This window comes from Triplophysa dalaica, chromosome 10, assembly GCF_015846415.1.
Source record: "Triplophysa dalaica isolate WHDGS20190420 chromosome 10, ASM1584641v1, whole genome shotgun sequence".
NCBI classification, from domain to species: domain Eukaryota; kingdom Metazoa; phylum Chordata; class Actinopteri; order Cypriniformes; family Nemacheilidae; genus Triplophysa; species Triplophysa dalaica.
In genome coordinates this window covers 5,508,318-5,519,858 of record NC_079551.1, presented here as the reverse complement: position 1 = coordinate 5,519,858, position 11,541 = coordinate 5,508,318, and the positions used below count along the sequence as shown (strand labels likewise).

The following is an 11,541-nucleotide window of genomic DNA, read 5'->3' as shown; positions in this document are numbered from 1 at the left end:
TGCCACGGATTTATGGCGTTCGAAGATGTCCAAAAATATTACTTTGCATACTTTGCAACTTGGGGTTTGGGGATGTGCGCGTAATTATCATACACCTGGTCAACAGGATCCTTTCTACGCTCTCTACGTCATGCACACGCTTATAAATGCAGAGCGACCGCTTAATTCAGAACATCATTTTGCGAGGTATAGTGCATAGTCTCAAATTTTGTTAATCCTGTTTTTCTTGTTTTTTCCCCTTGTGGGAAGTCATTGGTTTAAGTTTTCAGTGTTAAGTTACAGTTTTACCATATCGTGGGCCTTTTGTTTGTTTCATAAAATTTGAGTTTTTTCTGTTACACTAACAATGAACAATGTAGTTTTTCAGAATTTTTAATCTCTGCTAATGTTAATTTATGTAAATAGAGTTAAATCATGTTTATTCATGGAGCTTTAACAGTGATAACATTTGATTTTAATAATGGAGCCGTAAATGCTTAATTTACATGAACTAATGTTAATAAATGCTGCATTAATATTCTTCATTGTTAGATCATTTTAGCTATGCATAAACAAATTGAAAACAAATAGAACCTCATTGTAAAGTGTTAGGCTTCCAAAAAAACTTAATGAAAGGTTAATGAATACTTGAGAAACATTTGAACACATAAAAGTAAGAGTTCATGGATGATATGTTGAGCTAGGATTTGCAAAATGACGACTGATGTGTAATATATATTTTGGTGTCTTTATTATAAAAATATTATTAAAAAGATAAATTCTAGATTGGATATCTCGTATGTATATTGTAAAAACGTGATACATCTCTCTGGTTATAAATTCAAAACAATCCAGTTATGTTAATGCAATGTGGCTTAAAGTGGTTAAACCAAGTCTAAATGAGCTGCCACCCAGGTTAAGATAAACAGAATAATGCACTTACTCCACACATGAAATAGACGATAAAACAAAACAAACAACACATTTAAAGTAAAAGTTTTCTTCATATTAATGTAAAGTAGCCGTTTAATGATGATGAGAAGAGTTTATAAAACTGCTCATTGCCTCTCACAACAGTGATCCAGAACAACACCGAGCAGATTAGTTTCTATAGGCATTCACATACATATTTTTTTTTTCACAGGGCGGTGCATATAATATAAATATTCATGAGTTCCTTGTAACTTTTCACGTTATCATTTCTATTCAGAGCAATCTAGCGATCGTTTCAATATCTTTTCATCACAATTCTTATGCCATGGCCCATGACTCACTTTACCCTCAGCTGATGCTATTAGAACATATTTTCAATTCTCAAGATATTTTCTATCTGTTTTTCTATTTCTGCTGACTGTTTTTCGGTATGTTTACTCAAAAATGGAAAAGGTAAAACATCACCATCCGTCTGTACATCCGTCTTGACAAAACCTGCAATACTGGATATGTTAATTATTTCACTGAAACATGTTTCACTAAATATAACTGGTAAATGAGAATCATGCGAAACACTGATGATGAATGCTGTTGTGTCCAGAACATGCGTCTCTATTTTATTAAAGATCACTAATAATCTTTACATCTCAACTAAGGAAATCTATACCCAACAATATTACAAACACTTATATGTTCAGTTTGTTCTCTAAAAATACTTAAGATCATAATTTCATTAACACAATTTAAAGATAGTACAGGCACAGGCTATTTTACAAGACAACGTTGATTTAAATTCACAATAGACAATATTTGGTTACATGAGTTAAAACTCAATTTAGATGTAAAACTACACACCTTTACAACAGCTGTAGGCTATTTAAAGACTGAAAATCTGGAATATTGTTTGTCCACTAGAAGGCAGAAAATATCAGACAGTAAGAAGACGGCAGATCACAATCGAGTACATTTCCAGTTAATGTGTCAATATCTTTCAAATCATCATTGTTTTTTCTGTTCATACATAAGGGGCTAAAGGTCCTTCTGAACACTCTAGATCAGGGTTCCTCAAATCTTACCCTGGAGGGCCGGAGCACTGCAGAGTTTAGCTCCAGCCCTGATCAAACCTGCATACCTGTGATTTTCTAGTGATACTGTACAACTTGATCAGCTTGCTCAGGTGTGTTTGATCAGGGCTGGAGCTAATGTCATGGTTTCACCTCTCCTTGTCAGGTATTTCTTGGTTTAGAGGTGGAATCGTACAGAATCCTTTTCTTTCATGTGGGGAGAGATGTTTTTGACCTTGTGGCCTTCCATACTCTCCCCGAGTCGTGTCATCGTTCCTACCCTCCTGTGTCCTAGTTTGTGTTGATTAGCTTTCCTTGAGTGTAATCCCTTGCACCTGTTCCCTCTTGTTTCTCTCCTTTAAAACATCCTCGTGTTCATTGTCCTGTCTGGTTCATTGTACGTCTTACCTTGTGGATATACCTGTATGGTCTCCCTTGGCTGTGTCATATATTAGATTTGCTGTGTCATATATTAGATTTGCTGTGTCATATATTAGATTTGCTTTGTCATATATTAGATTTGCTGTGTCATATATTAGATTTGCTGTGTCATATATTAGATTTGCTGTTCCTGAATGTGTATCCTTAGACCTTGTTCTTTGTTCCTGTTTCATTGTCAATAAGTGTTAGTTTAGTGTTTGTATCCAGTGTTTATTTTCTAGTCTAGTGAGTCAGTGTCCTTGTTTTGAGTTTAATATTATCCAGTCTTTTTTTACCCATTGTGGGTTTTGTTTTGCCTGTTTTGTAGTGTTCTGTGTTAAAATAAATACCCGTGTTAACCCCTAAACCATCTGTCTGCCTGCATTTGGGTTCTCTTCTTGTCTAACCCTGACAGCTAAACTCTGCAGTGCTCCGGCCCTCCAGGGTAAGATTTGAGGAACCCTGCTCTAGATCATGCAAAATTATTTCACTTTGTTTTAAGTTATTTCTCATAACTTCTGGACAGTATTTCTGTTAAACAAAGTGTGGCACTTGTCATTTTCTGTACAAGCACTCTCAGAGAACACTTTGCTGAATGAAGGTCTGTCACATGAATGTAAATGTTGTGTAAATAAGCAAATTGGTTGGTTGTTTACATGTCATTGAATGGGCGGTTCTTGGATGAAGCTGTAATGTGGACCAAACTTTATAATCAGTCTGTTTTGAGACTAAACTGTACTCGTGAACATATGAACATAGAATCTCAGAGTCACTTTAACTTCACATCACATTCTGGGTTTCAGTTTCACATTCAGCATACAATGTTCTTGTATTCCTCCTTATCACAATAGGCAACAAAGGATGTGATTCAGTCCGTGTGTGTGCCGCCTCTGAATCATTCCCTTTGTTTTTTTTAGAAAGCACTAGAAACGGAGAAAAAACGACATATGTTAAACGAAAATTAAATGGGGTTTTTAAAGGAATAGTTCTACAAAAAAACAAAGCCTGTGATTTATTTATTCACCCCATACAAGGTAAAATGCATCAGTGACTCTTGAGTGAGTTTTTGCTAGGCGTTTCCTTTTGTGCTGGACAGAAGAGGTTCAGATGTGGTTTGAAAGACATGACAGAATTTATAAGACTACAGATAATCTATCAGGGCAAAATGTGCACACAGTGCACACTTTCGCCATCATGTGGTCAAGGGGTTTTCATTGGATTACGAAGCAGTCACGCGATTGTTTCTAAAAATGAAGCTTTGGATGTGACAGATCGCATGGTTATGGCAAATTTATCAAGGTCCGGTACAGTGCTTCACTGTGAGCGGTTTCATTTTGTAATACAAGTGGTGTCAAACATCACATCACCAGTGAAAATGTGTGTGTGCTACTATATTAGCAACTTTTCCTCTCTACTTGACTACATTTTTGAATAAGTATATGATTCTTCACTCCACTACATTCGTAATGACTAATGCAGTTAGACATTACATTTTATTTCTGCTACAGAAGAAGCAATATTACCATTATCAGGGCATTGAACACACTATCTTGTGCATTTTTGCCCTTTCTTACTGAAACTTGTCAACATGGATTCTTTATGTGAATGTGGGTGCAGTATCAGGTAGTTGAGATAACTGGTGGTTTCTGAGAAGAGAACATGACTGCAGCCGGCGATAAGGCCAAAACCAGCATGTCCAGTGCAAAAATGCTTTGACTTTCGTAATTTTACTTAAAGGTGTGATGAACTGGGCTTGTTTAGTGTTTTATACTGTATGAGGTCTACTTAGGACGTCCGCATGGTTTTAACCTTCAAAAACATCTTTAACCCTCTTTAAACCTCTGGTGTTACTTAGATAGAACAGGTTATTGCATAATCATCTGTTAAGGAAACACTGAAAGTCACGAGTCGAATAGGTTCAGTCAAACAGCAGGAATAAATCTCACCTTCTATCTGCTCTGGACGTTTTTCAAATTATAATAGTAGAACAGCTTTCTCAAGCAGTCTGTGATGCATTTTGTAAACAGGAGATGAGCCCCTGGTCTAATGCGCCACCTGGCTTCAGAAACCCGTTCTCAAAGACTTACTTTTAGTCATTATTTGGGTAGAACACATATTCTGAATGCCTTCGGCAGAGTTCAAATGAGCCATTTTAATCTAAAAAAAAATAATTTATGCCCACCACTAGTATAAATGTAAACATTTGATACAATAAGGAAAATCTTAATTTGTATGTGGAGAGGAATTAACACAGTTTAAAAAATTTTAAATGCTCAAACTATAAATTATAACTTTGATTTATTGTACTCTAATCTCAAAGACCTCGGCTCACTCACCATGGACAGTAACAGTGAATTTTCTTTCTGATTTCTCTGTGCTGATCTGTAGTTGATAAAGTCCAGAGTCTTTAGTTCTGCTGTTTGTGACGGTCAGAGATCCAGTTTGAGGATCCACATGAACTCTGTCTTTGAATCTCTCATCATCACAAACAGATGTCTGATGTTCACTGACTGTAACTGTAGTATGTTTGTCTTTAAACCTCCATGTCATGACTTTGCCTTCTAGTTCAGTGTGACCAGAGCTTAAAGTGAAAGAATCTCCTTCATTCACAGACAGTTTATCTGTCAAACACACAAAGCAATACAGACACATAAAAACATTCAAGTGAGTGTGAAGATAATAGGCCTATAGCTACATGATGTAGAATGATCAGTGAAAAGTGTATTTATTGTTATATATATTGATCATCTGGGATGATGTCACATCTTGAAGTCTCATCTTTACTTTGTATAGTCCAGTGTGTTTAGTTTTGGTGTCTTTGATGATGAGTCTGAATCTCTCATCGATATTTTCGAAGGTTTTATCACCCCACATTTTAGCTATATATATATGCCCTTAAATCCATTAAATAATTTTCCTTTATTTCTTTAACATCAGTTTGTAGAATGACAGAATCTCCCAGCTTCACTGACACTGACTTATCAATTAATGAATCTGAAGGACAAAACAGGAATAAATACACGTTCAGTGCACCAATACAGCTGGAATTGAGTCGGGTCAAATTAACTTTTTAATTTCTAGAGTCTCTTTTATTGTAAATATTCATATATTGTTTTTGTGTGAAGTTTTGTGATCATCTTTGTTTTCTTATTCTTTGGTTTAAAGCAGAACAGCACAAGATCAGAAATATGAATAATATTTTATTGTAACGGTGTTTGAAGTCTAAATGGATGCACGGAAACCACAGTCACAGTAATATAAACACATACACACACAAAAGGAAACACAAACGTTCTGCACATGCTGGTGACACTGATGTGTTGTGTATTATAGAGAATAAAATATCCCTTTTCCACTACTTACCGTTTTTTTTTTTTTTTTTTCAGAGATTCGGCGATGATGGAAAAACACAAATACACCGACAGCTCCAGACACGACCAGCAGAACAACAATAACTATACCTGCTACACCACCTGAAGATATACCTGATGCTGGAGTGAGAAACACACACAGTCAATGATCTTAAACACTATAAAGTATGAAAGCACTATATGATGCTGAAGTGATGTACTCACCACTGACAGTCAGAATGAATCTCAAGTATTCGGCTCTTCTGTCACCGCTGATCTTTACTTTATAAAGTCCAGTGTCTGTGATTCTGGCGTCTGTGATGGTGAGAGATCCGGTCTGATAGTTCAGCTCCAGTCTGTCTTCATATATCTCATCATGAGTAAATGTGGTCTTATTGTCTTCTCTGTCACCCTTCAGTATAAGAATGCCGTCATCTCCAAACCTCCACACTATCAGATCATATCTCTGTGTGTCAACATCTTCCATCATCAGATAGGCAGGATCTCCTTCTGTTACCGACACCGTCTTTAATTCACATTTTTCCGCATCGATCACATGTGGAGAATCTACAAGAAACAATTTCACATACAGAAACTCAACTACTAAATAATACTTTTCGTGTCAACAGAATCACGGTGTTACAGTTGATCTACAGTGTAGATTCACACGGAGCATATTACACACATGCAGCTTGAACAGTTACACAGTAAAGTGTTGATTAAGAGGCAGTAGTAGCAGAGCAATATTTGTCAGCATATGCAAGTACTTTGACATAGTGACATAATTTCATGCTTCATATTTCTATTCAAAGCAATAGGAATTCACAATCACAAACTAAAAATACCTATGTTTAATAACCCAAACTACAAAATTTCAGTCATTAAAAATATTGTACAGTTTATAATGAACTTCTCTGGAGGAGGACAAGCTCTACTCTCAGCCAGTCTTGTCTCTTTGTTCCAAGGTTACCGCAGGATGCAGTTCATGCCCAGACCTGATGGCAGAGCTAAGAATGGGAAGCGGGGACCTGACAAGAGCTGAGATGATAGAGCTGGATAAAGGACGCAGCAACTTGACACGATTTTTCTACAACACTTCAAATGCTAATCTTAAATCTATAATTTACTTTATTAGTAAGTTTATTTATTTTTTATTTAGCCTTGTTGTGCAATCACTGTTGACCTGAGGGGAACTGGAACCCCCTGGTTGGGGCTGGGTTCTCCCGAGGTTTTTTTTTCTCGATTGGAGTTTTGGGTTCCTCGCCACCGTTTGCATATTGTTTTGCACTATTTGTCTGGCCGGGGTGGCTGCTTTAGAATTTAGAAGTTACACATAAATAATATTGCATATAAGAATTTATAGTCCATTTAATATTTGACCTGTGGTTCGCTCTCCTTTATCTCAAATGTGTGCTTTCACTGTGCGTGTGTGCGAGTGTGTTTGCGTGTGTTCGTCTATGTCAATGTGTGTAAGTATGTATGCCTATTGTGTGTGTGGAGCATTTGTATGTCTGTCTTTTGTTGTTTTCAACTTTTTCTTGTTTGTGATAGTGAATTCCTTCACGCAGTCCAGTGACGTCACATGCAAACAACCTAAGGAACTATCATGGGGAGAAGGGTCTGGCTGCAGACCAGATGCACTCTCAGGCTAGATGCACTGTCAGCGGCGCATGCGCACTCCGACACATGCACTGTCAGCGGCGCATGCGCACTCCGACACATGCAGTCTCAGCCGCGCATGCGCATTACATCAAACTGTCAGACACGTGTGTGAATTAAATGCACCTACAGGCCAATTGTAAGTATATTTATTAAATATTCAATTTATCTATTTATTTATTCTCAAACAAGATTAAGTCGAAGTAAAAGTGTTATTATGAATTATTTGACAAATGTAATCGAAAACGTTCTTTAACATTATCAGACGAATGTTGTAAGTATATTGATTTCATTCATACAGTATTAGATATATATTAAAACAATACTTTTACATCTAAGATAATGTTTTCGAAACCTAACTTAATCCTTATAATTAATGGTAGATATATCGCATCTATGATACTTGGGTAACGATACCTGTTCTTCATACAGTAATTTATTGAAGAACTAACGTTATCTAAATTAATTTTGTAGCGTTGCTGGACAACTCACAGGAAAGTTTGTAGGTGACCTGCACTTTATAGTTATTTTTTAGACAATGTGTGGAATTGTTTGTATTTTGAATATTTAAAGCTTTTATGAGAAAGGATTAATCTTAAAATTCAATCACTATTTTCCAGGCATGGAAAATTGTTTGCTCACTATACTGAGGAGTCCAAAGCCTTCCTTAGTGGTGATCAGCAGCCTGTATATAGGTTGCAAAAAAGGAAGGTGGAAGAAATCTCTCAGGTAAAAGCATATACTAATCATAAGGTTAAAAATGGCATGTTGTCATGACTAACTTGGTAAACTTGTGCTGTATTTTCTCCCCTAACAGGAAGAGCCTTTTGACGGACAGGTAACTTCTCAGGTAACTCCTCAGGAAAAGTACCAGCAACCTTAAAAAGGTAGTTGTAAAGGTAACAAAAATGTATATTTGCTTTTTAGGTAGATGAAACCATTCTATTCAACTGTGAGTATGCATCGGAGAAGCAGGTGGTTCAGTCTCCACGAAAAGTAGGTTTTGTTAGAGAGGTTGTAGCCATTATTGTTCAGCATATTTTTATTTATCATCTCCTGCATTGTTGTTTCTTAGGAGCGTGTCATGACGGATCTTAAAACTGCCAGTCAGTGGTGCTTGGAGAACTCTGGGGATCTTCTTGGCTCAGTTCAGCTTCCACTCATAATGTGCATGGGGGATGATGAAGCTGCAGAGGCCTTGGAACAGTTCTTCACTATAGATGTCATAGAACATGATAGTGTAGAGCCTCTGATGTTTGTTTTTACTTTTATGCAGGACATGCATACATTTTTAGAAAATGTGGTGGACAAAATGCACCTTAGAGTCTTTTGTAGAGTACAAAATTGAACAGGGTTGTCCATTTTTTGTTTTGGGTTGATTTTATGTTACATTTTTTCACAATGCCACATATGACCTGTCCTGCTCTTTATGTATGTCTATATAATAAAACTGTTTCATTAAACCATTGATTAACAAGCACCTGTTTATTGTAGAATGAACCATTTGTGTATATATGTGTGTTTGTTTATAATTTTAGGCCAGAAGAATAGGTGTACAAGAAAAGGTTTTATTTAGTAATGTATTTTCATTATTAGTGTAGATATTCATTAATGTATTTCAGCTATAATTATAATAAATACCAGGCCTTGTCCCGAACCACCAGTATTCACGGTACTCTTAAAAAGCAGTAACCTTAACATTTTATTAATAGAATATTACAGTTCACCTCGTGAAATACGTCAGCGCGTGCATGTGACGAGTGCGCATGCGCGGCTGAGAGTGCATGTGACGAGTGCGCATGTGCGGCTGAGAGTGCATGTGACGAGTGCGCATGTGCGGCTGAGAGTGCATCTCGTCTGCAGCCAGATGCTATTGACGGAAGCCCCAATGGTCCGAAAACGTTAGTGATTTGCAATCGCAACACAGACGGGGTGAATTTGTGAATGAAAGTTCTGTCACAAAAAGATGTTGTTACGTATACCCCTTTTTAAGAGGGTATACGGAAATCCTTTGACTTTCCTACTGGGTATACGGCGTATACCTGCGTATCACGTAGACTACACCACTGGTTTTACCCCATCGTGGGCCGTTTGTTTGTTTCATAAAATTTGAGTTTTTCTGTTACACTAACAATGAACAATGTAGTTTTTCAGTATTTTTAATCTCTGCAAATGTTAGTTTATGTAAATAGAGTTAATTCATGTTTATTCATAGTGCTTTAACAGTGATAACATTTGATTTTAATAATGTATCAGTAAATGCTGAATTTACATGAACTAATGTTAATAAATGCTTTATTAATATTCTTCATTGCTATTTCATTTTAGCTAAAGCATAAACTAATTGAAAACAAATAGCACCTCATTGTAAAGTGTTAGGCTTCCAAAAAAAATAATGAAAGGTTAATGAACACTTGAGAAACATTTGAGCACATAAAAGTAAGAGTTCATGGATGATATGTTGAGCTAGGATTTGCAAAATTATGACTGATGTGTAATATATATTTTGGTGTCTCGTTTTATTTAAAACTTTATTATAAAAAAAATATTAAAAAGATAAATTCTAGCTTGGATATCTCGTATGTATATTGTATGAATGCAGAAAAATGTGATACATCTCTCTGGTTATAAATTCAAAACAATCCAGTTATATGAATGCAATGTGGCTTAAAGTGGTTAAACCAAGTCTGAATGAGCCGCCACTCAGGTTAAACAAAAAAAAAGTGTTTAAGATAAACAGAAATAATGCACTTACCCCACAAATGAAATAGACGATAAAACAAAACAAACAACACATTTATAGTAAAAGTGTTCTTCATATTAATGTCAAGTAGCCGTTTAATGATGATGAGAAGAGTTTATAAAACTGCTCATTGCCTCTCACAACAGTGATCCAGAACAACACCGACCAGATTAGTTTCTATAGGCATTCACATACATATTTTTTTGGTTTCACTGGGCGGTGCATATAATATAAATACTCATGAGTTCCTTGTAACTTTTCACGTTATCATTTCTTTTCAGAGAAATCAAGCGATCATTTCAATATCTCTTTATCACAATTCTTATGCCCATGACTCACTTTAACCTCAGCTGATGATAAGAAGATATTTCCAATTCTAAAGATATTTTTCTATCTGTTTTTCTATTTCAGCTTATTGTTTATTAGTATGTTCACTCAAAAATGGAAAAGCTAAAACATCACCATCCATCTGTACATCCATCTTGATAAAACCTGCAATAAGGCAATTCCATGCAAATGTCAAACTTAGATGAAGAACTCAGATTTTTACCAAAGATTTTCACCATACTGGTCAGATGTCAATATTTGGTGGTTTAAAGGGAAACTTCACCGACAAATGAGAATTCTGTCTTCATTTACTCACATCCGAGTTGTTCAAAATCTGTATAAATTTCTTTGATCTGATAAACACAGTGAAAGATATTTGGAAGAATGCTTCTAACCAGACATACTTTGCCCCCCATTGACTCACATAGTAGGAAAGAATACAATGGTAGTCAAAAGTGCCCAAGAAATGTTATATAAAAAAAATATACGAAGTACGTTTCCTACTATGGGAGTATTTGTAAATATAAACATGACTCATATAGTAAATGATGACTGTAATACATTCTCTGACATTTAATATCTTAGGTTTCGTCTGAAAATGTCCATCCATAATGCTGGTCAAATGTGTTTTGAAACACCACCAGAGTAGAGATTAGCAAGGAACAGAGCACTATTTAAAGTCTGTTTAAACAGATCTCATTTCTCATTTACTGCCATAATAGGGAAAATTAATTCAATGGGAGTAAATGGTGGACGAGATTTTTTTAGTTACTGACATTCTTCCAAATATCTTCTTTTTGTTTAGCAGAACAAAGAATAGTATACAGGTTAATTAGGTCTGAGGGTGATTAAATGATGACAGATATTTAACATCACTTTCTCACAGAAACTATAAGATTAACTGAAGCTGATCATCGTGTTTGCTGAAAAAATTAAACTTGTGACACTGATCTGTATTTCTCTAGTAATGTTTCCTCGTGTTTTGTTTTGTTGATTTCAGATCACTGGATAAACTGGACAAACATCGAACTGAAAACACACCAGCCAGACCTCTTTAGTTTTAACA

General features: G+C 35.8%; 2 protein-coding genes across 3 annotated transcripts; one reads left to right on the top strand and one right to left on the bottom strand.

Annotated features, from left to right (window-relative positions):
* Positions 1-11: 11 nt before the first annotated feature.
* LOC130430130 (uncharacterized) lies at positions 12-8,753 on the top strand. Of its 2 annotated transcripts, none has more exons than XM_056759109.1 (8): positions 12-186; positions 5,783-5,892; positions 6,712-6,880; positions 7,298-7,544; positions 8,026-8,134; positions 8,223-8,255; positions 8,333-8,401; positions 8,481-8,753. In XM_056759109.1, exons 4-8 carry the CDS (start codon positions 7,399-7,401, stop codon positions 8,751-8,753), a joined length of 630 nt encoding a protein of 209 aa, XP_056615087.1. In that variant the 5' UTR covers positions 12-186; positions 5,783-5,892; positions 6,712-6,880; positions 7,298-7,398. The 2 variants fall into 2 exon arrangements, with proteins under 2 accessions (XP_056615087.1, XP_056615086.1); XM_056759108.1 differs by having other exon boundaries at positions 5,783-6,069; positions 6,165-6,880.
* Positions 4,725-10,282, bottom strand: LOC130429911 (uncharacterized). The gene is made up of 4 exons (XM_056758757.1): positions 10,161-10,282; positions 5,972-6,313; positions 5,756-5,887; positions 4,725-5,017 (listed from the first exon to the last, which is right to left on the bottom strand). The coding sequence occupies exons 1-4, from the start codon at positions 10,222-10,224 to the stop codon at positions 4,725-4,727; spliced, it is 831 nt and encodes a 276-aa protein (XP_056614735.1). The 5' UTR covers positions 10,225-10,282.
* Positions 10,283-11,541: the final 1,259 nt, after the last annotated feature.

Coding starts and splice junctions, on each gene's coding strand:
- LOC130430130 (XM_056759109.1), top strand. CDS start 7,399: ATGCACTGTCAGCGGCGCATGCGCACTCCGACACATGCACTGTCAGCG. Junction 8,256..8,332: donor ACGGACAGGTAACTTCTCAG/GTAACTCCTCAG, acceptor TTTGCTTTTTAG/GTAGATGAAACCATTCTATT. Junction 8,402..8,480: donor TGGTTCAGTCTCCACGAAAA/GTAGGTTTTGTT, acceptor GTTGTTTCTTAG/GAGCGTGTCATGACGGATCT.
- LOC130429911 (XM_056758757.1), bottom strand. CDS start 10,224: ATGAAGAACACTTTTACTATAAATGTGTTGTTTGTTTTGTTTTATCGT. Junction 6,314..10,160: donor TCGTCTATTTCATTTGTGGG/GTAAGTGCATTA, acceptor TGTTTCTTGTAG/ATTCTCCACATGTGATCGAT. Junction 5,888..5,971: donor ATTCATTCTGACTGTCAGTG/GTGAGTACATCA, acceptor TTCTCACTCCAG/CATCAGGTATATCTTCAGGT.